Source organism: Aphelocoma coerulescens, chromosome 2 (assembly GCF_041296385.1).
Source record: "Aphelocoma coerulescens isolate FSJ_1873_10779 chromosome 2, UR_Acoe_1.0, whole genome shotgun sequence".
Classification (NCBI taxonomy): Eukaryota; Metazoa; Chordata; class Aves; order Passeriformes; family Corvidae; genus Aphelocoma; species Aphelocoma coerulescens.
This window is the reverse complement of record NC_091015.1, coordinates 156,597,365-156,620,303: the sequence shown is the minus strand read 5'-3', so window position 1 is coordinate 156,620,303 and position 22,939 is coordinate 156,597,365. Positions and strand designations below refer to the sequence as shown.

At 41.7% G+C, this 22,939-nt stretch overlaps 1 protein-coding gene across 2 annotated transcripts in view; it reads right to left on the bottom strand.

Annotated features, from left to right (window-relative positions):
• Positions 1 to 10,823: 10,823 nt before the first annotated feature.
• Positions 10,824 to 22,939, bottom strand: part of FER1L6 (fer-1 like family member 6) — a 67,085-nt gene continuing 54,969 nt past the window's right edge. For both annotated transcript variants that reach the window (XM_069005443.1, XM_069005444.1), the window contains exons 35-41: positions 21,986 to 22,128; positions 21,327 to 21,415; positions 19,326 to 19,424; positions 17,326 to 17,567; positions 16,848 to 17,011; positions 15,555 to 15,655; positions 10,824 to 11,427 (exon numbers count right to left, since the gene is read on the bottom strand). In XM_069005443.1, coding sequence (XP_068861544.1) covers positions 11,241 to 11,427; positions 15,555 to 15,655; positions 16,848 to 17,011; positions 17,326 to 17,567; positions 19,326 to 19,424; positions 21,327 to 21,415; positions 21,986 to 22,128 — 1,025 coding nt within the window. In that variant the 3' untranslated portion in view covers positions 10,824 to 11,240. The remainder of the gene's footprint in view (positions 11,428 to 15,554; positions 15,656 to 16,847; positions 17,012 to 17,325; positions 17,568 to 19,325; positions 19,425 to 21,326; positions 21,416 to 21,985; positions 22,129 to 22,939) is intronic.

Here is a 22,939-nt window from a genome sequence, read left to right as displayed (position 1 = left end):
CCATTCATGGAACCAGCATCCAGCTTCTGGTCTGGTTTCACGATGAAATGGGCTTTTTTTCAATCAAACACCTATTTGCAACACAGTTTAATTCTTCAGCTATTATTGGCTTTAATAATAGCAATTAGCAGATTGGAAGAGCCTACTCGACCTCTGAAGTCTCTGCAATGATTTTCCTGCTATCAAAGAACAGCAAAGTCCTGAACCCTGATAGAAATACAAGAAACATCTGTATCAGAACAGCTGTGGAAATGTGACAATGATATCACCATTTGAACAAAAACAAACGGCTGTCTCATATTGTGCAAAAGTGACTGATGGGAAAATGCTGTGATGATAGCAGAATCATGGTATTTTCCCTTGGTCAAATAGAGAGGTGAGATGATTCCCCCCTTTCTTCATGTTATCTCAGATAGGTCACGCCCAAGAATTGGCTGAGATCAGGCAATGCAGTCTGTGTGAGGACAGAGAGATACTTGCTGGGGCAGTTGTGCTGGGCCTGGCAGTGATCTCACAGGATCAAAAGAGAAAAAACTGCAGGAGGAAAGACATGAGTGTTTTGGGGACTTCCTTGCATAAAACTTTTTATTCCCCTGGACAAGGGAGGCATGTGCCAAGAGCAGACAATGAGAGAAGGGTGCCTGGAGCTAGAAGCTGTCCCTCAGGTGCTGGAGAGGGACTTCTGTCTGGGAGCTGGCACTGGGGAAAACTGTCTAAGGAGCTGCCTTTGAAGCTCTGCAAGAGGCACAGTGTCACTCATCCTGGGTGGCAGGTCCCAGTGGTACTGCCTGTGCACATCTCTAACTCCCCTGGTGCACAGGCTTCTCACTTTCCCAAGACTTCTCACAAGGCAAGGCAGGGGTGACAATATGACTAATTTAGTTCAGCCAAGCCAAATTAAGGTAGCTGCACTTCAAGTAGGGGAAAAGGTTACAGAAGAGAAAGGCAGAATAAATGAACCCAATCTCATTAAATGAACCCAACCTCAGATCCTACCTGTGTAGAAACATTCCTCCCTGGTAGTTGCTGAGATGCCCTGAGGATTTTCTCATCTGAAGAGCAGAAAGAAGTTCAGGCATTGACACTCCTGTTCCTGCATGCTGCTTTCAGTGTTGAACCCTAAAAGGGTTTGACCTCTGAGGTCTTAGCCCTGACCAAATACCTTCCACATCCCTCCTGTGGTGGCTGTGGCTGAGCTCTCTCTTGCTCTTTTTATCTGTGATGGGCCTCCTTCCCAGCTGCATTTGAATTCTGCTTGCTGGTTCTTCCCTGTGGTAGGAAGGCAGCCTTGGCTCAGATTATTGTTATATTGGACCATCTGCTCTAACAATAGACAGGCTCCAAAAGACAGGCTTGGAGGGATAATGTGCAAATGTAACAGGACTTCTCTTGTCCTCCTAGGCAGCCCTTCACTTCTAGAGTCTTTTTAGGCTGAAGCTTTCCTTCTGAATTCCTATGACTCACACTTTGTAAGACACATTTATTGTACAGACACCATGGGAAACCCACGGCCCTGCTGGACTTTATCTCTCTACAGGGACCGAGAACTACATCACTAATGCAGAGGTTGGAGTTGTCCAAACTGCTCATTCCCACACCTGCCCACACACTGCTCACAGAGGACCTGCTGGGAAGTCAATATCTATTTATTTATTGTGCTGTGGGGTACAGAGGAAGCAGCTGAAAGGTTTTTCATTACCTTGGTCACTGCCAGAGAGCAAACTTTTTTCCTTGATTTAAATAACTATGAAGGCACACTTTCTGAGTGCCTAAAACTCTTTGAAGGGTTTTACCACCTCCCTGACTGTGACAGTGTGCTTTCCCCTCTCTCTTTTCCTGCTTATGCAATAGCCACCAGTGGTGGTCATGAAGGCCATGTCCAGCTTAGAAAGAACAGCACAATAATTAAGGGCCATAAATCTTGTTCAACAGCTGAGGACTAGTTGAGCATGTGCCAACCCAGAATACAACTGGTGTGTAAATATGACTCTGTCAATCATCCTACTTCGTAAAGAACAGGCAGCCCAGGGTCCATTGGATTCTCCTGCAGGGCAGCAGGCTGCATGACACAATCTCCCCTTGTGTAGGGATGTCTCCCTAGGTTACTCTTGAGGCTGACAGATGCTTACGTGCTAAACTTTGAAATCTCACCTAAGGGATATAAGGAATTGATTGTGCCTATATAACCCTCTAGACATAAATGGTTGACTGAGTCTGGGACTAAACTTGGATCTGGCTGCACCTACATCTCCATCTCCTAACCACAAAGGTTTGATTGGTGGGTTTATTAAAATGGCTTGTTCTTGGTCAGTGCTGCTGTGCAATCTGAGCTCAGGAGCTCTCTCTCCACTGTCACTCTGAATTGCTCTGCTGCGTACTGTTTGTTCCTTCTTCCAGCATTGAAATGCTCTTGACTAGGAGGGTTCAATTCTGCAGCCACTGACTGCTAAAAATGCTTTGTGGCATCTCCTGCCCCATCTCAGTATGTCCCATAAGGTGTTATTTGCAGCCAGAGCTCATATCCAGGCTTTCATAAGTATCTTCAGATCTCCTGGAGAGGATGGGCTGGTGAGGTCCTCGCATCAGGTGCTGCAGGGAGGGGTGGTGGTGTGAGCACAAGCAACTGACTGTGCTGCTTCTGCTCTGCCTCCCAGTGCCTGCACCACTTTACCCATGCAAATGGGGCATCTCATGGGGGCCCTGCCCTCATGTCTCCAAGGTGATGTCTCTCCATGCCACCCACTGAGCCTGGATGGGAGAAATTGATCCCCAGGGTCGCAGTCACTCTGCGGGAGTTTAGAAAAGCTTTTTTTTCCCTCCAGATAGGTTTATTGTGGGCTTTTTGCCAGCCCCACCCCCTCCCCAGCCCTCATGTTGAGTTCTGCACTACAAAAGTCTGAAAATGTGAAATACTGAAGCTACTTACAGCTTTTTTATAATGGAGCATTTGATCACAGTGGCTCTCTCTTTGCTGTGTGCTCTGTTTCCTCCAACATACAAAACTGTGAGAAGCACATATATTTGATGAGAACCAACAGAGGTTTTTTCCAAAGCTTTCAGCTGCAAAGTTGCTCTCAGTCTGCTGACTGTTTGAAATCTAGCAATCTCAAGCCCCGCACACACCAGAAACAGCTCCCACTGTGTTCAGCAAGAGCCGTACTACTTTCCTATGTGATGCTGTGGCTGAGAGTCATTTCAGTTTAATATTTAAGCTGTGCTGGGGATGATTGACCACACAAAACATATTGTCTGTTAATTAGTTAATTGAGCACGAATGCTGTGGCATACCAATGTTTCAGGGGCTCTTTGATGGTGGGTCTCATCATCAGAGCTTTGCAAGGTGTGAGCAGGATGCATTCCACAGTTCAGCAGATACCTTGCAAATGCCCACATGCCCCACTTTGTTTGCTTCCTTTTCAGTGAAGTATGGTAGCAAGTAAAACCAGCTCACAAGGGTTCTTGTATAAAAGACCTTAGTGCCCTGAGATGACAGGTGTTTTGATGGATTAAAAAATGGAGATCACAGTCAGGCACATTCAAAAATCAAGAGCCTGGTAAAAGCTCTGAATTAATGTAATTATAAGCAGTGCAATCAAAGAGCTCTCACATATGAAGGACTTGCCAGTTGCCCCAGGTTAAAAGAACATTTTTTGTTGACAAATTCGCCCTGCTGTCTCAAAAGCATGGAAAAAAACCCCATACTGCCTGTTTTTCTGATACAGGTATCATCATTTATTTAATTCAGTTGCAAGAGAAACTACCAGTGGTTTTGAATCAACCATAGCCTTTGAAAAACTTGTAAAATATACTGAATTGCCTACAGACCCACAGAGCTGAAATGAGACCAGATCGTGTAGGATTGAGCTATTGCTGTCAGACACTGACCCTGATCAGTGCTGAGGAGCCTCAGCATTGCCAGAGGCTGTCCTCAACCACACATCCCACAGGGCAGCCTGCTCCAGTTGATAAGCCTGCTCCTGTCGGTATCAAGCTGCTCTGAAACACGGAGGTAGCAGGATCAGCTGTGAAATTTGGAGCTGGTTCCTCCTCTGTGTTTCTGTTGTGGGTTGGAATGTGCAGGAGCAGGGTTCCAGGTCTGGGTCTGATTTGTGCTGCCAAACCTGCTCGTAAAATGCATTTTCTTAAACTAAATTTCATTTTTTTCCAAGCAGGCAAGTTTCCCAGTCCCAAGGACTGCAGAGGTGTGAACCACCTGATTTTATAGTTTAATTTACAGCCAATAACAGAAGAAAGTCAATAATACAGGCTCAGTAATCAACATGCTGTGGGTACTTGGCCTCACACGGAGCAATGAGGAGCAGAGATAAACCAGGTATGTTCTGCTTTTCATTGCTGGAGGAGGAAGAGCTTATTCCATCAGTATTTAAAATTAAAGAAGAACCCAAAATGTTGCTTACTTCCAAAGAGGGAATGACTTATGTGCTCTTGCAGTAGTGGGAACAGGTGGTACAGGGGAGAAGAAACAGGAGTTTTACAAGGCCACTTGGCAATGGTGAGTGTTTAATTTTAGTAGTGAGTGAGAGCTGATTTGGAAACCTTGTCTTGTGATCAGGGACTGCAGGAAAAACCTTGTGCCCTTGAAGGATGCAGAGGAGAGGTCTGAAGGCAGGGAGTCACCCAAAGGTAATTAACAGGTAGAATTCATGCTCTGCTTGTCCTTCAGCCTCATTGTATGGGTTCAATTAACAAAGCAAGGCGTGATCAGCAGGGCTCGTTAAGTATTGCAGCCGTTACAAGACCAGACTCAAACAGAGAACTGATATTTCTCTCACAAGGTGTCAGTCCCCCAACCTGTCTGGGAGTCCTCAGGATGCTCATGGGGACTCATGAGGAACATCCTTTCAGCGTAGCAAAATGAATGGGAGTAAATTCAGAGTCAAACCTGTCACTTTTTTGTGAAGCTAATGAAATGTAAATGATTGCAGCAACCGGGGTTTAGTTTTGTGTGCAGCAAGATCATTTTCTTCCATGAATAAATCAGCATATCTGAATACTAACCAAGTGGAACAACCTTTCAGGCATCTATCAGACCTCTTTTATTCTGTGCCTAAAAAAGGTTTTGTGCATGGCATAAGCAATGGACTATCTGGGGTCTGACACAGACTGAGATGCCACAGGGAATTTAATCAGCACCCCAGTGACCACAGGGGCAGGAGATCTACAGGTGCAATTTCCTTCTTTGGCTCTAATGGGAAGCCACCTTGGACAACCTAACATCTGCTAGGAAATAATTTGCCCGACATAGTAATAAAAGGCTTTGGCAAGGAGGAGTTCAGCTACACAAGATCTCACACTCCGGAGTGTGTTTATGATACAGATCCCCAAAGATTGATGGAAGAACTCAGCTGCTGCTGGGTGGGCAGATGACTTCGATGGCTCACAGTCCAGCCAGAGACAGTAAAACCAAGTTCTCATTAGTCTCTGCTTCCCTATCCATAAATCCAGCTGACTTCTCAAACCACTGAATGGAAATGAAACCACTAAAGCTGATCTATAAAATTTCAGCCCCCAAACTAGAGATATTGTGTGGGAAAGTGAGGTTTTCAGAAATAAAGATGCTTTAGCTCTTGATCTGAGGGCCTGTGGGGGCTCTACAGTCACTGGAATATTAAAGGGTTGTAATAGGATTTGAACTACAAATATAGTTCTTCCCTAACTTTTCTTGTTTATCTGCCTGCACAATCTTTGGTTTTACAAACTAAAAATGTCCTGACCAAAACCTGTGGAGACAGTCGAAAGCATTAAGCCTTTCCATCTTTCCTCTCCCCATCATAGATGCTACAGAAAAAGAAACAAATATGCTGACAAAGCATCCCAGCTCCACTTTCCAGGCTGAAAAGTTTTTCCTGTCCAAAACTCCAACTGTTCCTATTTTTACAGCACACGCGTTGACTCCACACTGCAGAGGTCTGTGGTGGGCATGTCCTTCAAGGGCACATCTATCACCAGTGATAGATGTTGACCCAGAATCACATGGACAGCACTGGTTAAGGCAGATGTTCAACTCTCTTAAGGTTCTATCATGGCCCTGGGAGGGAAAATCAGAATGCTTGGCTTTGAAACCCATCTTCCATATTGTCACATTTTAAATACCCAGTCCAAAAGTGCTCCTCACAAATAGCTACTGCAGCTCCTTGTGCCAAGAACAGGAAGACCTGGCCATGGTACTTCAAAATCCCGTGTCCAGAGCCATGAGCAAATCCACTTTGTGGTCATAGCTGCTGATGGAATATCTGTGTGAGCTGCATACCATCAGCATTCAGTCAAAGCACAGCTTGGGACATGCGAACCATTTCCAAATAAAGATGATGAAGGGGAAAAAATGTGCTAACTGAGCAGAACAAATCCTCCTAAAGCGTTGCTCTTATTATCACTCTTTTCTTAATATGTTGACTTTTCTGCACTGTATTCACCGCAGTTGTGTTCCAAGGCACTAAAATAGCCTTTGAAGCTGCTATAGTGTAGCACTTTTGCACAAGTTGTGTGCATCCATCTGCACTGTGGGTACCAGCTCCCGAGAGCTGTTGGTTGAAGGCAAAGCTGCTCTCTTGGGTGAAACTATTCACACACCAAAAGCAAGAGCATAATGATTGTGTCAAGAGGCTTTTGAAAAGTGTTTTGTTAGGTGCTTTGGTGAGGTTTTATTGCTATGGCTAATTAAAAGTTCATCACAAGCACTAAACACAGCCAATGTTTATTTGCTGTACAGTCATATTGACAGGCCAGTGCTTTGTCAGTATATTAGAACTGTGTGCTGGTTTCTGGAGAGGATTAACTATTGCTTACCTGTCAGGAAAAAGAAACATCACTAAAAAATAAGTAAACAAACAAATCCTTGTCTCTCATGTTGTATCAGCCTTTGCATTTGGCTCTTTTTCTAACATTTTTCTAAAATCTGGCATGTAAGTTGCAGTGCAAAGCTAATCAGTGTATGCCAGCATGCTTTGGGCATGACAAACCTATCTGGATTTTCTTGTGCTGAAATATGTCCCTTGGCCCAATGGGGGCTTGCAGCTGTAACCACTGCTCATGGGTGCAAGGTGCCTTGATCCAGGATGAAGGGCTGAGAGGCAGGGCTTCCAAATATGGCTGCATGACTATCTGCAGCCACTTAGGCTGCAAGTAGCAAAAGTGGGTGAGGGATTCCTCTGAGATGTGGTATCCCAGAGTGTCTGACTGCCCTGGTTCAGGAACTGAGGGCACACAGAGACCCTTAATGGATGAGAACTTCAGAGAATGACAAAGAACTAAAGGAAAAGGAATCCACTGGAAGGAGGTGATGACAGTACAACTATACTGTTTGACTATCCCACCTAGCAGTGTAGAGACCCGACAAATTTCTGGTCTGTATTCATTATATATTTTTATATATATTTCAGTATTTCCCAATCTCCAGTGATTCTCAATTTTGCCCACTAGTGGATACCAAATTTCTGTACGTGCCTGTCTTAAAAGACATTTGGGAAAGAAGTCTTACAGCACCTGTTGATATCACCTACAGGTCTGGCATGTTTTCAGTATTTGAATGCTGAGGGAAAATCAGGCTGCACATTTAAATTGAAGGTGGTTTCCCTCCTCTCTGTCAGTCTCCCCTTCACTCCAACTTCTGAGGCAGCAGTTGCCTGTAGTGCACTTGCAGCTTTCCAGTTGCTCCCTGGCAGGAGCCAGCTGCTTGGTAAAGAGCTACAGCCACCCCTGCAGCAAAAGGAGGCATTGCTGGGAGCAGTATTCTCTTGTGTTGGTGGGTCAAGCACAGCCCTTTTGAGGAGCTGCAATATGAAAAAGTTCTGAGCTGTGATGGGCAGGTAACTCTGAAAGAACAGCATGTTGGAATTAGCCAGTTAATGAACTGTCAGTGTCATCACAGAGAGTTCAGCCAGGGCCACTCTTCGGTCAGAGGGAGGGAAGGAACATCCAGAGATCTTTCTGGCTTGTTCCTAATGAAGGTGGCCTCTGTTCCTGATGTGGAGTCCTGGAGCCACAGCAGAGGCATCCAGGAAGCAGACACAGTTTCTGCTAATCATTGTAGCTCTGATTAGTCTTCATAGCTGCTTACAGAAGTTCTTAAAAGAGAGGCTGTCTGGAACAGTTCTATAAATTAGCCTTTCTCCAACAGAAATACATGAAAATTTATTTGTTTGCTATTGAGACAGAGATTAATTAGAAAATGGAAAGAAGTGGCTGTCATATACCAAATGTCTGGGAGGCTGGAACCAGATCTTGGGTTGAGCTTTTCCCCAGTCACAAATAGCTGATAAAAAACATATCAACTAGTCTGGAAGGAGACTGCACTTTGGAGCTGATGGCAAGCAGGCTATTCAGCCAAGACAATAAAAATCCCTTTGGAGGTGGCAGCTGGCACACAGAGCAATGAGGAGCTCTGCCTGGCAACCAAAACCCCTTTCTGTGACTAATATGTGAAGAAAGCAAATTCTTGTATCACCTTGTCAAGGGATTTCTTTCTTCCAAATACAAAAATCATTTTAACATAATGATTAGTCACTATGAGACCAATCTGCTGGGTCCAGTGCAGTTTGCAGGCTGGGAGCAAGGCACAGAATATTCTGCAGAAATACAGAGCAGACCACAATCCAGTGCTTCACACAGTCCAAGGCAGCAAGAACAAGCAAGCAGAGTAAGGACGGATTAACACAACAGCTGCCATGCAGGATCAGGACCTCTGACCTGACACACTGGAAAAAATTCAGACGCATTGCCTTTTTGGCTGTCACAACATACTCCAGTCATCAATATTTATCTCTCATCTTTTGCACCAAAATAGTTTTATTTGCTCTCACTGGAGCTTTTAAATTTCATTTCCAAAACTCATGGTATGATGAGACATATTAGGAGAAACAGTATTATTTTTCTGTTTCATACAGGTTTAGTTGCAATATAGCACAAAATTTAAAATGTGGTTTCAGATGAATATGTCACACGTGTGAGCGGAGACTGCACCAGACAATGGCCTGGTGCAGAGGGATATGAGAGGAAGAGGGACTCCAGGGTGATCAGCACCTTTCCATATCACTTGCTTTATTTGAATGTCTTGCTACATTCAACTACGGCAGATTCAACCCTGTAATTGTGTTCTAATTTCTCGGTCATATTAAATACACTTTCTAAAAGAAAATAAACAGAAAAATTCATTCACTGTGGTCCTTTGACACATGTCTAGTTGTAATATACTCACATATCTGGATAATTTAGTTATATTTATTATACGTTCAACATGAAATTTAGAAGAAAAACTGAGTCACAATCTGCTGGAAGGAGTGGGGATGGAATGCTTTCCCCTTGCCTTATCCATCTGCCACTATCATCTGTGGAATGGGAAAGAGGCACTTTTAGAGCAAGTTGTCCCATCCAAAATAAGCCTCCAAAGTGCTCTTCAAAAATAAGGTATTGATACCTTGAGAGATCACCTAAAAACAGAGACTAGACAGGAGTAAGGGAATAAAGGTAGGTATTTACTTGAAAGGCCTTCAAAGGTACCCCCTGGGGAGCCGGAGGCTACTGCCAAGATGGACCCCAAGATGGATGACAGGTCACGAGTTCTTCACACTTTTATAGGTTTGGTTCATTTGCATGTCAGCATAAATTCTCCAATTAAAAGTCCAGTTAATGATGTAATTCCCCTCAGCTTGCCCTCCTTTCAGAAACTTTTGGTTTACATATTTTGGGCCTAGGACAGTCTGAGTGTCCTTGGAGAGCAGGCCTGGAGAGGCTTTGTTATGTCTACCTAGCATGAGAGAGCAGAAATTAACAGGCTACAAGAAACTTCAGAGTTACACACTAGGCAGCACAGGATTTAAAAAATATGAAAGTTAAAACCTCCCTGTGGAAGTTTCACTGACATCCATTTTCCAGGCTGATTCCAGACTAATTACTTTGTTGTAGGCCAGAGGGGAACACAGAGGCTCATTGCACAGTCATAACAGGCCAGGTAAAAGCAGTACCAAACAAGCTTCCTTTGGAAATGGCCTCTGAGAATTATCAAGGTGCTGCTTTTCTATTCCTGCACCCTGAGCTTGCCAGAATTATCAGCATTTATAGGATCTCTTTGTCTTGCCTTTTGATACTTTAAAATGTGCAAAGGGTGCTCACACTTTGTATGAGTGGTGCATGGTGGAAAGCAGTTTCACAAAAGTTGTCTTTACAACAGGTCTGACTGTGGTCGACACTGGGGGAGGTTTGGATGGCTAAATTCAAATTCATAACCACTCATCTGAAGGCCAAGTGGGGTCATTGAGTTATCAAGCCTTGCCTTATGCCTGACACGGGTAGCAACATTTTATGTATTCTTAAGCAGGATGAGGATTTTCACAGTGACAACTGTGCAAGGTTTTTTCCCTTGTTTTCTTTAATACTCCATGGTTTGTTCCGCTCTGCAGCCCTTCTCTTTTCCATTGCTCTTTGCCTTTGCTTTTCAAGCAGCAGGATTTTTCCTGTTCCCTGTCGTCTACAAGGATCATTTGTTACCACAATGCCCATGGATGAGTCTTCATCTTCCTGATCCCTCTCCTCCAGAGACCACCAGCACTTTCAAATTGCAGCTGGAAAAAGGCTCTTTCAGTCTCTGATACTACATCCCTGTCATGGGCACTTAGCTCATTTATGAGTGTGTGAGATGTTTTTTGTAGAACATAGCATTTTTACCAAGAGGTGCAGGATAAATTCTACACAACACCAAATGAGACAATTTAACCTTAGATGTCTTTTAATAATACCTTTTATCTAAAAATATGGCATTATAAGGTTATTGAAAAACAGTTAATTAATTACAAAACTATGCAACGACTGTATTATACATTTACCTTTGTGTAAAGATTTTGACCTTAATATTTAATCGCTCATCTGTAATAATAAATACTTGACTGAGAAATCAGTTTCTGCCTTGCATTGAGGAATTTACTCTTTAATTCAGTTTTAGGTACATAATGACACTTTCAATAATAATGTCAATAAAGCTGCAGCAGTAATGACGTACATCATTAATATAAATCATTAATGTACATTAATGGTAATGTACATTAGGGATGGGTCTTAATGAGCATTCAAAGAAGACGTTCAAATATTCTGAGAGCTCCCATTTCTGGTGTGAATAGTTATTTTTCTTTTTCGAAAGAATGAGATATTTCAGATTAATTAATTCTTTTCGCCTGACTTATTTTTAGTGAAAGTTTTCATATTTGATTGACTACAATGAGAGCCATGATCTACCCTTTTCCTATAACTATCCTTTCACTAATTGCACCTGGCAGTGTGTAGATGAAGAGAACCAGGAAGACAATGAGAATAAGGAGAATTATGCCAATGATGATGTACTTCTTGTAATTCCTCCAGATCAGGTGATACAAACACTTGAAAGGATTTACAAACCAAGAGAAGGATGTGTCTGGTCGGCTAAAGGGGAAGAAAGAAAAAGAAAATCATTTGTTAAGGCAGATCCATCTCTTTCCAAAATGATCCCACTGCAAAATATATATTTGAGTCTAAAAAGGACCTTTAACTCCTGGGAACCCACTACAGAGATTAGAGGGAATGTCCACGAGTTTCACAAGCTGGTGGGTCACTTCCACCCATTCACGAACCCAAGCTCCACACACCCCTTGTAATGAAATTCCAGCTCACACATCATAAATACTTCCATTTATGTCATGATATAGGGTTTAAATTTGAAAACAAGATCATGATAAACCCTAAAGAAGAAATGCAGGCATCATGAACTTGAGTACAAAAGCTTTCTAATAATTTTAAGAAATTTAGCATCACAAAAGTGGTAATGAACTGCTACAAAAAAATCTGATTGCACAGTGATAGTCATGGTTCCATAATAATCAGAGCCAGCTCAGATCTGGCATGTGGCCCAAAATGGTGTATTTTTGGAAGGAAATTTAAAACAGGCCTCCTGAAAACAGGAAATGATGAAATGAAACCCAGATGGTTTACTTGTGTATATAAAGAAGAGCCTCCTTCTTCCGGTGGAGAATATCTGCATCCCACAGTCCAAGTTTTTCCAAATGTTGCCCCATGTTGTGTTCTCCTCCACACCCAGAAGTTTCTTCACACTGTACAACAAAGCTGACTGCATACAGAGAGGAAAACAATGTTCTACTTAGGAAAAATGTTGGCCTGGTCTCTCCTCTGATTGGGTGGGCACTGTGCCTCTCACTCCAACAGCCCTACCCAAGGCAGCATCTGTCAGCTTTTTCGATGGGATGACCCAACGAACGCAGTGGTGTGGGGCAACATTAACACCTGCAAAACTGGGGCAGGTTGTCTTTCTTATCCAATGTCACGTTGTGCAGATAGTGCAGCAATAAGGAAAATGAAATTAACTGAGGGTCACAAAAAGCTGTGGCCGTGTCTCACTCCAGAACGGTGTTTTAGGAATTTAAGCAATCTTAGTTATCTGATGAACTCAGCATTCAGCCAGTGGGAGCGAATGCCAATGGGACAGAAAGTCTGTAAATCCAAAAGGCCAACTGAATATCTTTTAATGAAAGACTGAGCTTCATACTGAGGTGGAAATGACTCAGAAATAAATCATCAGATTATCCCTCCAGGTTAAAAGGAATTATTAAAAAACTGGACACTCTGAAGAATAAAACTACTTGAGTAACAAGACCCTTAATCTGCATGTACCAACTGCTTGAGGACTTTTCATAACCCTTAAAGGCTGGGAAAAAAAAAAAAAACAAAAACCCAGACTGTTGCTTATTTAATTTGTTTCCTTTGCAATGTAGGCAATAGAATTCATTATCAGTTAGAGTAGTGCATTTATTGTAATAGACTGCATCTGGAAAGGCATCCTGTCTTGATCAGCAGAAATGAAGAGATGAATAACCTCACAGTGCTCTGGCCAGGAGGAAATTACACTCATTGAACCTTATTCTTCGTTTGCAAGTTTCTCTCTCTAGTTCACAGACATTTAATCTTTGTCCACCTTTGCTTTGGTACATTAAAGAGTCTGCTACTGTCTGTAGCGCCTAGAAAACAATTTTTGTTTTGAAATTATTTTGTTTCTTAATTAGAAAGAAGAATTTTGCAAAACAATCAGAAAATTTGTCTGCTTCTCTGGGTATTCCTACATGATGAGGAAAAAACAGAGTGAACCTACAGTAGTGGCACAGAGATGTGGAAGTCCTGACAAAAAGATCCTTGAGATCCACTCCTTCCTGAAGAGGACTCATTTGAAGGGTAGAATCAATTATCTTTTATCTCCCAGCTGATTGTGACTACTCTGCATGTATGAACCACACATTGCATCACTTGGGGGTACTGAGCTTGATGCTCCAAGGCATCAAGCTGGTAAACTTTAATATGTTTAAACTTAAATGAAACTGGGGCTTGCAATGTCTTCAACTATTTATTTTCCTTCCAGTGAGTGAGTGTCTAGCTAAAATAATTTTTACTATTCACATGCTATATTGCTTTAGTAACCTTAGGATTTATTTTGTCTAACTTTAAAACCTAGGGGCTCAGTCTGGTCATTCATGGGCTGTCTGCATGGGGAGAGGAAGGACCTTCTGGAGATCATTTCTTTCCCCATCTCACGTCTTAAGATATGTGTGGTACGTAGATGGGATGACTCCCCCACTTGTACCATGAGCAGCTGCAAAAGGAGCCTGAATATTTTGCTTCTGAGATAGGTAGTGTCAAGTGATGCTAGCCCCACCTACTTTTGCTTTAATTGAGGCATACATCTCAATTAAGAATAGAGTAGAACTAGAGCCATGTGTTGGCTGTGTATTCAGACCACAAAAACCACTGATTACTCAGTGCAAGATCTGGAGGAAGACTCTGGTTTTGTGGCTTCTGGGTCAAAGCACCTCCATGCTGTGCAGCAGAGAAGGGGCCACCAGGCTGGTGACAACCTTTTGGCCCAGCAGCACATTTGCACATAAAATGCCCTTGAGCTTAAAACACTGGGAGCCCTAGTCAGCCATGGGTGCATGGGCTGGGTCTCAAAAAATGAGAATGAGACAGTGCCTTGTGCATCCTGTGAACAATCTTCTGGACATATAGTTTTTCTACTACACTTGACACTCCCTCTTAAAACTCCCTAGGCTGATTGCTTTCCACCACATGTATTTCAGAGCTATCCCCACTCCTCTCTCCTCTGAAAAAAGTGCTTTAGTTTCCATTACTGGGAGTCTTTCAGGCAGACACCTGTCAGGCAAAGCTTATCCTGCCTTTGGGTAAAGGTGTTGGGTGAAGTGATTGATTGAAGTCTTTCCAAGGCTTGTTTTAAAAAATGTTCTGATACCTCTGATCTGACAATTCCTTTATGCTGCTTCCTCTTTTCTCATGTTTATCCTGAGATATATCTCAGACCAACAAAATTAAACAGAATTACCATTATGACTAGCAATTGAATTTTAGAAATTTTGGTAGCAGGAAATATAACATCAATTCCTCTCACTCTCTATTTTTTTTAATCTAGCTCATTTAAAAAGTGCTCAAGTGTTTTAGTAGAACAAAGCATTTGAGCCAAAATAGATTAAAAGTACTTTTTTTCTGAATGCAAAAAACTCAGCTGATATTTTTTTAATGTGACAAATACTGAAAGATAAACTGCTGCTTCTAGATCATTTGCCTTAGTTAAAACACTTAAAATGTCCTCATTAAAAAGTCTTATGATGAAAAATAAGCATCGTCATTCTTTAAGTATGAACAATAAAATTAGAGACAGAATTTTGAAGTCATATCCTTCGTGTGTCTAAAGAAGGACAATGATGCTGGTGAAAGCTCTGGAGCACGAGTCTTGGGAGAAGCAGCTGAGGGAACTGGAGTTGTTTATCCTGGAGAAACGAAGGCTTATTGCTCTTTACAACTACCTGAAAGGAGGCTGTAGCCAGGTGGGAATTGGTCACTTCTCCCAAGTAACAAATGGCAGGATGAGAGGAAATGACCTTGAGTTGTTCCAAGGAGGGTTTAGACTGGATATTGGGAAAAATTTACTGACCAAAAGGACATTGAAACAGGCTTCCCAGGCAAGTGGTGGAGTCACCGTTCCTGGAGGTATTTAAAAGACGTGTAGCTGTCACACTTAGAAACATGAGTCAGTGATGGACTTGGAAGTGCTGGATTAATGGCTGGACTTAATGATCTTAAAGATCATTTCCAACCTAAATTATTGTATTATTAATATAATAAATATAATCCATCTGATCTTTATAGGTGACGAAACTGAGATGTTAGCTGTATGTGTAAACTGTGATGATTTAAGATATTATCACGTGCCACATCAGCTATGGAATGAGCTCATGTGTGAATTCTAGCTGAGGACAAATGTGCAGCAATGCAATTTATTTGGGCTTCCAGAGGAAGACATTTAAGCAAACCTGGAAGGTGCTGCCAGCAGGAGTGCCAGCCACCAGGCCATGCACAAGCTGGACAAATTACTTGCTGAAGGTTGCAGCATGAAAGAGAAGAATATCCAGGAGACCAGAGAGGACACCTGCCCTTCCCCATCTCCTGCTGAATGCCCCTGCCCTGGCATCTTTAATGAGTATGCTCCTACTCACTTGGGTTTTTCCAAGGGCTCGGGCTCCTTTCGAGCTTTGCCTACTGGATTCTTCTCGGCTTCTTCTGCTGTGACCAAGTGAAACTCGGCTTCTACCTTGCCCTGGATCAGAGAGAGAATAGTAAGCATCCAATCCTGGGTTATTATCATCACTAATTTACAGCTAATTCCTCTTGTGGAGAAATGATGGAATCAATTCAGGGCAAAGGAAATTGAGTAAGGAAAATAAGATAGTCTTTGCTTTTGAAGAGAAAGAACAAAGGAAAACCCAGGCACAAATTCCTGACTTATGCTCAAGGACCATGAGGAAAGAGAGGTAAGATATTTTCTTCCATTAATGTATTTTCTGCTTCCTAAATTATAACATAATTAATCTGAGAAGACATCTTCTACCTATCACACATTCTGGCAGAGCTGAAATGTCTGAGGTAGAAGCTGTGTTGCTGACGTGGACCAGATGTAATCCTTCTGCAGAGGGAAATTCAGGCAGTCACAAGTGCTGGGGCCATTGAGCTGTGGGTCTCAGCTCAAAAAAGGAAGATGGGATTCCAGTAACAATTAAGAGCAGATAAATCAAATCAACTTTATAGAGTCTGTGATGGATAAAAAACAGACAAATGGCTTTACATATATTTGTGATTTTCCTACCATATACCTTTGTGGATGGTATTAATCTAAAGTGTTGATCTATGGCCACTAGGTGGGATTCAGCAGGAACAGGGATGAAAGAAGGATGCCAATAAAAGGAGTAAAGGTGGAAGCAGGGAAGAGAGTGGACGGAGAGAAAGGGAATCAATTGTACTGGAGCTGAGAATATAAGTAAATCTGGCATTTAGAAGTGGAGTTCATTCACTAAATCCATGGAAAGTACACAGTCGGCTTCAAGCTGAAGAAGGCAATGAACTTGAAGATGGAACTTTTTATTAAAACATTCTTTTTGCTGGAATAGACACAAAAGTGAAGGAATTGTGAGGTTTAGGGAAACTCTTGGAGAATCAATAAATATCTAGAGACAGAGGGAGAAACCCCTAAAAAAGGACCAAAGCAGGTGAATTTCTAGAGGGCTATACTACTGGAAATGAGTTTGTAGCTCTTGGTTTGTGTCCCCCCATGGAACTAAATGCACCTAAAAAGACACTTTAGTGCTCAGTTGCCTGGGTTTTTCTGAACTAAATATATGGAGAACTACTAACATTTAGAGGAGTCCTATGGATTGCCAGTGGTGGTTGTTCAAAATACAAAATTAGCATATCGGTCCCAGAGAAAACCTGTCAATCTCTAGTGAGGTGCTTACTGTGAGCTCCCCAGCCTTGATGAAAGGCCACCAGCCTTTGATGCGCTTCTGCTGAAATATGGAGATCTTGTTTTCTTCACTTGCTGCCACAACTGTGCCAAGGTCACAGCTCTTGGCTGTCTTTGCTGCTCGAGGGAACCCATTCAGGTCCAATTCAAGGGTGCCTGGAGAAAGAAGTAATGTGACAACACTCAGGGACCAGACAGACATACAAACATTCAAGTAGCAGCTTCCAGATGAGATACATGAAGGAATGCAGCAGCCGGGCATTTCTCTGTACTGTCGGTCATTCATTTGTATTGCCCTGGCATTCTCATCTGATTCCTAATTATTGAATTGACAAGAAATGTGTAAGTTAGCACTGTGGTGCTTCAGAAAGAGAAAAGCAAAAGTTGGGGCTCAGACAGCACTTTTTGCATACCTCTGCAAAACACAGGCCTGGTGAGACGAAGTTCAGGCAGATCCATTGCATACTTACCCAAGAAATCATCTGAAGAGAGTCTTTCGAAATCCCACACCTGAAGCACCAGCTCAGCAGGTATTTTGCGTTCTGTCTTTTCTAAGGAAAATATGTTTTCTCTTTTAGTAACCACCATTTGTTTCTCTGCTGGGAGATAGTGGAATGGGAACACAAAGCGCCAGTTGAAGTTGCCCTCTCCTGTCAAGGAATTGTAATGTACATCTGTCTCCTGTTTGTCCTCTTCCAGGCCCTTTATCCACCTACAGCAGGCACACAGTGGAAAGCATCGGTGTCACCAGGGGATCTTGAATTGTAATCATTGTTATTTGGGTACAGGCCTGACCATTTACTAATTCCTCCCTAACCAGTAACAGGCAACACACTGTTCAGGACTGTGACAGGCAGCAACAGCCCTGGGTCAGGCCTCTTGGGACACAGGCTGCTGTAATGATCAGTGGTGATCAAAAGCTGAGAGTGAGGACATGGTTTTTATTTCACTCAGACCCCAAAGTACCAGTTGGCCCTTTGCTATTGGCCAGGACACCTCTCTTCTTTGGGACAGGCAGTGGTGACAGCATCAGTCATTTATCCAGCACTGAATATCCTGTATTGATGTTTTGCCACACTAACAAATTCTGTGTCGGTGTCTCAAGACTGTTATCAGTGCTCAGTATTAGAGACTAATTTTTTTTTTAGTTGCTGTTTGCAGGTATAAACATAGCGTTAGTATGGCTGGAGAAGTCTCTCGGGGTTTTTTGTGATTTCCTCTTGGTTTCTGCTACAGTATGCACAATATCAGATGTGCTGTGGTACAAAGGACAATTCTTTCTTAAACATAATTTTCTCGTCTGAAGAGCTCCACTGAGGTAATGACCCAGCAAGGTATGTTTTAGTTCTGTAGATGATTTATCACAGCTTGAGTAAAGATTAGCATTTTTGAGCTGTATCCAAAGAGAGCTTTTCCCCTGCAACCCCAGTGTTTCAAAAAGGAATTGTGAAAAATGGTAACAATCTGAAACATGGCACTGCCCCAAGTGCAAATCCATGCCTGCTGACAGATACAGTGCCACATGCACTGTTTGAACATAATGAGATTTGTGTCTTCATCATTAAGGCACAAAAGCAAAAAGTTTCCCACTCCTGGCTTCTCTGTCAGACCGCTCTGGCACTGATGGTGATGTTCTCATCACACAGCTCAGCACAAAGGCTGGCTCCCTATTTAATTCCTCAAATTCGTGTTCTCAAAGCTACTCTGCTACTGCTCTGAACACACAATTCATACTGGCATATTAAACTTACTCTCTAGTAGTGGAAAAATGGCAAGAAATCTAAGACCAGTCTGGCACCTGAGATTTTTCAGTACTTTGTACTACCACTTATACCGTAATTTCCTCCCAGCCTTCCATAGTACCTGCATTCAAATCCTGCTCAGAAGCAGAAAGTGCAAAGCAGTGTTCTAAAACAGGCAAGGAATTAAGAAATAACTGGCTACAATCTCAGGAAAGGAAGGAGATGGAGAGCAAAAAGTGCCCATGTGATGTTCTCCTCAGCATGACCGTGGTCATTCACCCACACACACTCCCCACATGAGGTTAGAAAATATTTCTAATAGAAAAAGCTTGGCAAACACCTGCTTTCTTATTTCTAATGTGGTTAGGATGCTCCTTTCTCTGATTATGTTAAACCTCTCTGCATCTGTGTAAGCTCTTACAGTTCAAGTCTTGTAAGTGTTTGATCTCTCTGTGCTAAACTGTGAGCTTGGTGCTTGTTTTGTGCCATCTCTGCCTGAGAAGGAACTAACGACTAGTGTCATTTTACAGTTACTCGATTTTCAGAGGAAATAAAACAGGAAAAAAGGGAGCAGTATCCAATATGGGTGAGTAATTTGGGCAGGCATTCAGAGCAAAGTGCCAAGGTCACTGAATAGTTTATCAAATATTCTCACAACCCATTTTTTTCCTCTGATTTTTGAATGAAGTATTTCATGTTATTTTGATGATGAGTGCTGAAGAACTTACCCTTTTACATAGATATCACTTGATTTTTGCCCTGTAAAGATATTTTCATCTTCTAGAATTACATCCTCTGTATTCCAGATTATTACCCTCAGTTCATACCTGAAAAAGAAAGTAGGCCTGTGTGTAAAGCTCTGGTCAGGCACTAATGCCAACCTCTATCAAATCACGCTTTTATAAAGTGAGAAATACTGTATTTGTGCATCAGACTCAGGCCTCTTCTGTTTACAAGAGTCTAGTGATAGAGTGGGGATGTTGGCTCCTCTCAGCTCATGGAATATGATCGACAACAACAGGGTCACTGCCAGCTTTGGAGGGATGGAAAATTCCTTTCTTTTTATATGCCTGTTCATTTTCAACTCTTTTCACAAAAATAGTGCAGTGGAACAAGACAAAGTTGATCTGAAAAACTTTGTCAGAGCAGTCTCCAAAACAGTGATCAGCTTGCTAATAAAGAACAGAGCTGACTGAGAAGTGCTTTTTAGAAGAAAGGCCCCAAAACATTGCATTTTGTGCAATCTAGTGCATTAAAAGGGAAGAGAAGGACTGCTTGGAGATATTTGCATTTAAGCAGGTACAATCATCTTTAGAAACAACAGTAAAAGGAATTAAAGTTTCTCCATCCTTTCCACTCCCTATATGCAGACATTTATGGTGGCCATCCCAAGCTCTCAAAACTTGATGTGAAATACAGATATTGCAGGTGACATAAAAAATTAATACTGAAAGATTTAGGTATTCCTTGAGTCATTGTATGAACTGCAAAATACATTAAAAAGACAAACAAACTATGTTTGATAACACCAACATATGATTTCCCTGATATGACATATTTTGTCTTGGAAATAGCCTCAATCTCAGGGTGTGGAACAATTTGCTTCAGAATTTACCAGATACTCTATGTCATGGAGCTCTTAGGGAGCTCCATGAAAACCAAACCTCTGCAATTGCCAAAGAAACTTGAATCTGCAATGCTCCCCCTTAGCCTTGTTCAATCAAAGATCATCAATAAGAAATATTTTCACAAAAGTGCTTGAAGTTTTATAGAGGTTGGAGCCTGTTTTGCTGCAGGAGATAAACATTTGTCAGCAAGATGTGTAACTTGTGTCTACATGTACTGTTTTTTTTCTCATAATTAATGTTTGACACTATTTTCCCCTGCTTTAGTAGACTGGCAGCAACAATTTGTTTTTATGGGCACGATTAATTTTAAATATTTTTGGATTGTAAAATGCTTGTTGTTAAGTAGTTTTATAGAAAGTTCTGGTCTGAAGGAAGTAATTGCTACATGGATTCTTGTTTGTTTGTCAAATAAAATAATGTAGGAATAGTACCTGATGATGTTTCAGACGTTAAATTCTCAGGAAAGGTCTTGCTAAAATACAGGATGGGCTGAGAACTCTGTTTCTCATTTTTGTTTTCTTTACAATATTCAATTAGCTTGAAGAACTATGTGCAGTATTGCATGTAAAGCAGTATAAGTAAATGAGAGAAGGCTATTCCCAACAGAAATTTTCTATCTGTTGCTGCTTTATGTGTTTCTTGATCTTATCCTTGAACAAATTTCTGGAAATCCAATACGCGTAATGCTATTGCAGCAGATAAAAGAGCTCAACTAGGGTCAAGGAAGTTATCTCAGTGAAAGGTAGTGAAGCCAGAATTACTTCTTGCAGCTCAAAAAGTAGATGATAACATCAGAATTATTTGCCTCTAGCCACCTGCAATCAATTTACTGGGATAAAGGATAAAAAAGGATATCTTGGTAAGAGGTGTGTGATAGCTCTTGCTGAAAAAATCACCAACAGTTCTTTGAGTTGTTTAATGGAGGAAACCAAATTAGATGCTCCTGTTTGACTTGAAGCCATATGAACCTAAGAAAACTTTCCTCAGGACTGAAGAGGTTTGTTTTAGTAGTTTGTTTTCTTTTTTTTCCAGACACTTAAGAAAGACTCGATCTTTGAAGAGTTATTGCCACTGTGGTAGGAGGAAAGCACAGAGTATTACCCTTTGGGTTTTCTTGGTGAAATGTCCACAGGGGGTCCCGGCAGAGGCATGTCATTAGGAAACATGTCAACCCACATCTGTACACGACCCTTGAAAACAAAGAGATAAACATCCCTGTAACCCTATTTTACAGAGGCTGTAGAAGGCCTAAATGTAGTTCTGACAGCCAAAATCACCACTTCCTCTACAAGCACCAACCAGCTCAATATCCTGTAACTATGATTTAATCTAGAAACTTTCTATACAATATATTTTTCATGCACATATTCTTTCAATCTTTCAGTTATTTGATGAAGTTGAAATAGAGCTCAAACATTGTCAGCTTCACGGTAAAATCCATGCAAAAATATTATGTGAGGAACAGAAAAAGAGAACCAAGGTCTAGATACAAGCAGAGGTTTTGTTAACTTAATAAAGCATTTGAAAGAATGAAAATTTGCAGTTACACCTTGTGTGATTACTGTGTATTTGGGTAATTTGCTGTATACACACATGGGTAACAATTTCCAGGTTGATACTGTACAAAGTCTCCTGTTTGGTGTAACGCTGGGGTGCTGACTCTGTAAGTTTGCAGTTACAAATAGAAACCACAATAACTGGAGGAAATGAAAACTGCTCCTGGGTCTACCACCACCATCACCACCTCTGAGCTGCTCTACCTGTTCCATTCCTGGCTTATCCTTATGATAGAGAGGCCGAGTCTCAATGTGCTCTGGGACCAGTTTGTAGCCAGCTCCAGGGATTTCTTCCCAAGCACGTAAAACCTTTAAGGAGAGATGTTCATATGATTCAACTGGCTCCTCTATAGGAAAGAGTAAAACAAAAAGAACAATCAGAGCTGAATTTTAATATTATCAATAATATTGAACCCCTTGGTAATATGTTTCATAAGTTATTAGAGGTACTCATTAAAAATTTGCTTAAGAGGAAGGCTTTATGTATTCCACCTAAATAAAGAAGGGCTTTGAAATGCTTCTAATTCACATAAATAAGGGGACCCATGTGATTAACTAGAAGATTAGCACTCAGGCAGCAGTCCTGTAAAAAACACAGCAAATCATTCCACTACTACAGCAGCCGTTTTTAACAGGAAGATGGAAGAAAAATGCCAACTATTCTTTTGACAGAAAATTGCAAATTTTTAAAGCTTGTGAAAAACACGGAGACTTGTATTTGACAAAGCCCACAGTAAATAGGCCCTAGGAGTTAACTATGCTTCTCTTTTCTTTGTGATAGCAACAGCAAACACCGCCTTGGAGAATTTAATCACACCTCAGAGGAAGAGAGTTGAAGTCCATGGGCAAGAACATTTCACCTCCTGACCATCTCACCTTGGCCACTGGAAGGGAGACCCAGAGCATCCCAGAGAATGGCACTTCAAGGAAGGACCGGTGCTATTATTAAAAGTAGGGTGGATGTTAGAAGGCAGAGAAAGCTCTTCGAACTCCTGAGCTTCTCTCTCCTCCTGTTTTGTGTGGGCTCCACACAAAAGGAGTCCAAAATTTTAACAAGTGATATGTTCTAGATTAAAAGTCCCTAAGTGAGAAGAAGGTTAAGATTTATTTGCGTCAACAAATTGTTATCACTTTTCCTACACATGTTGCTATGTCAGA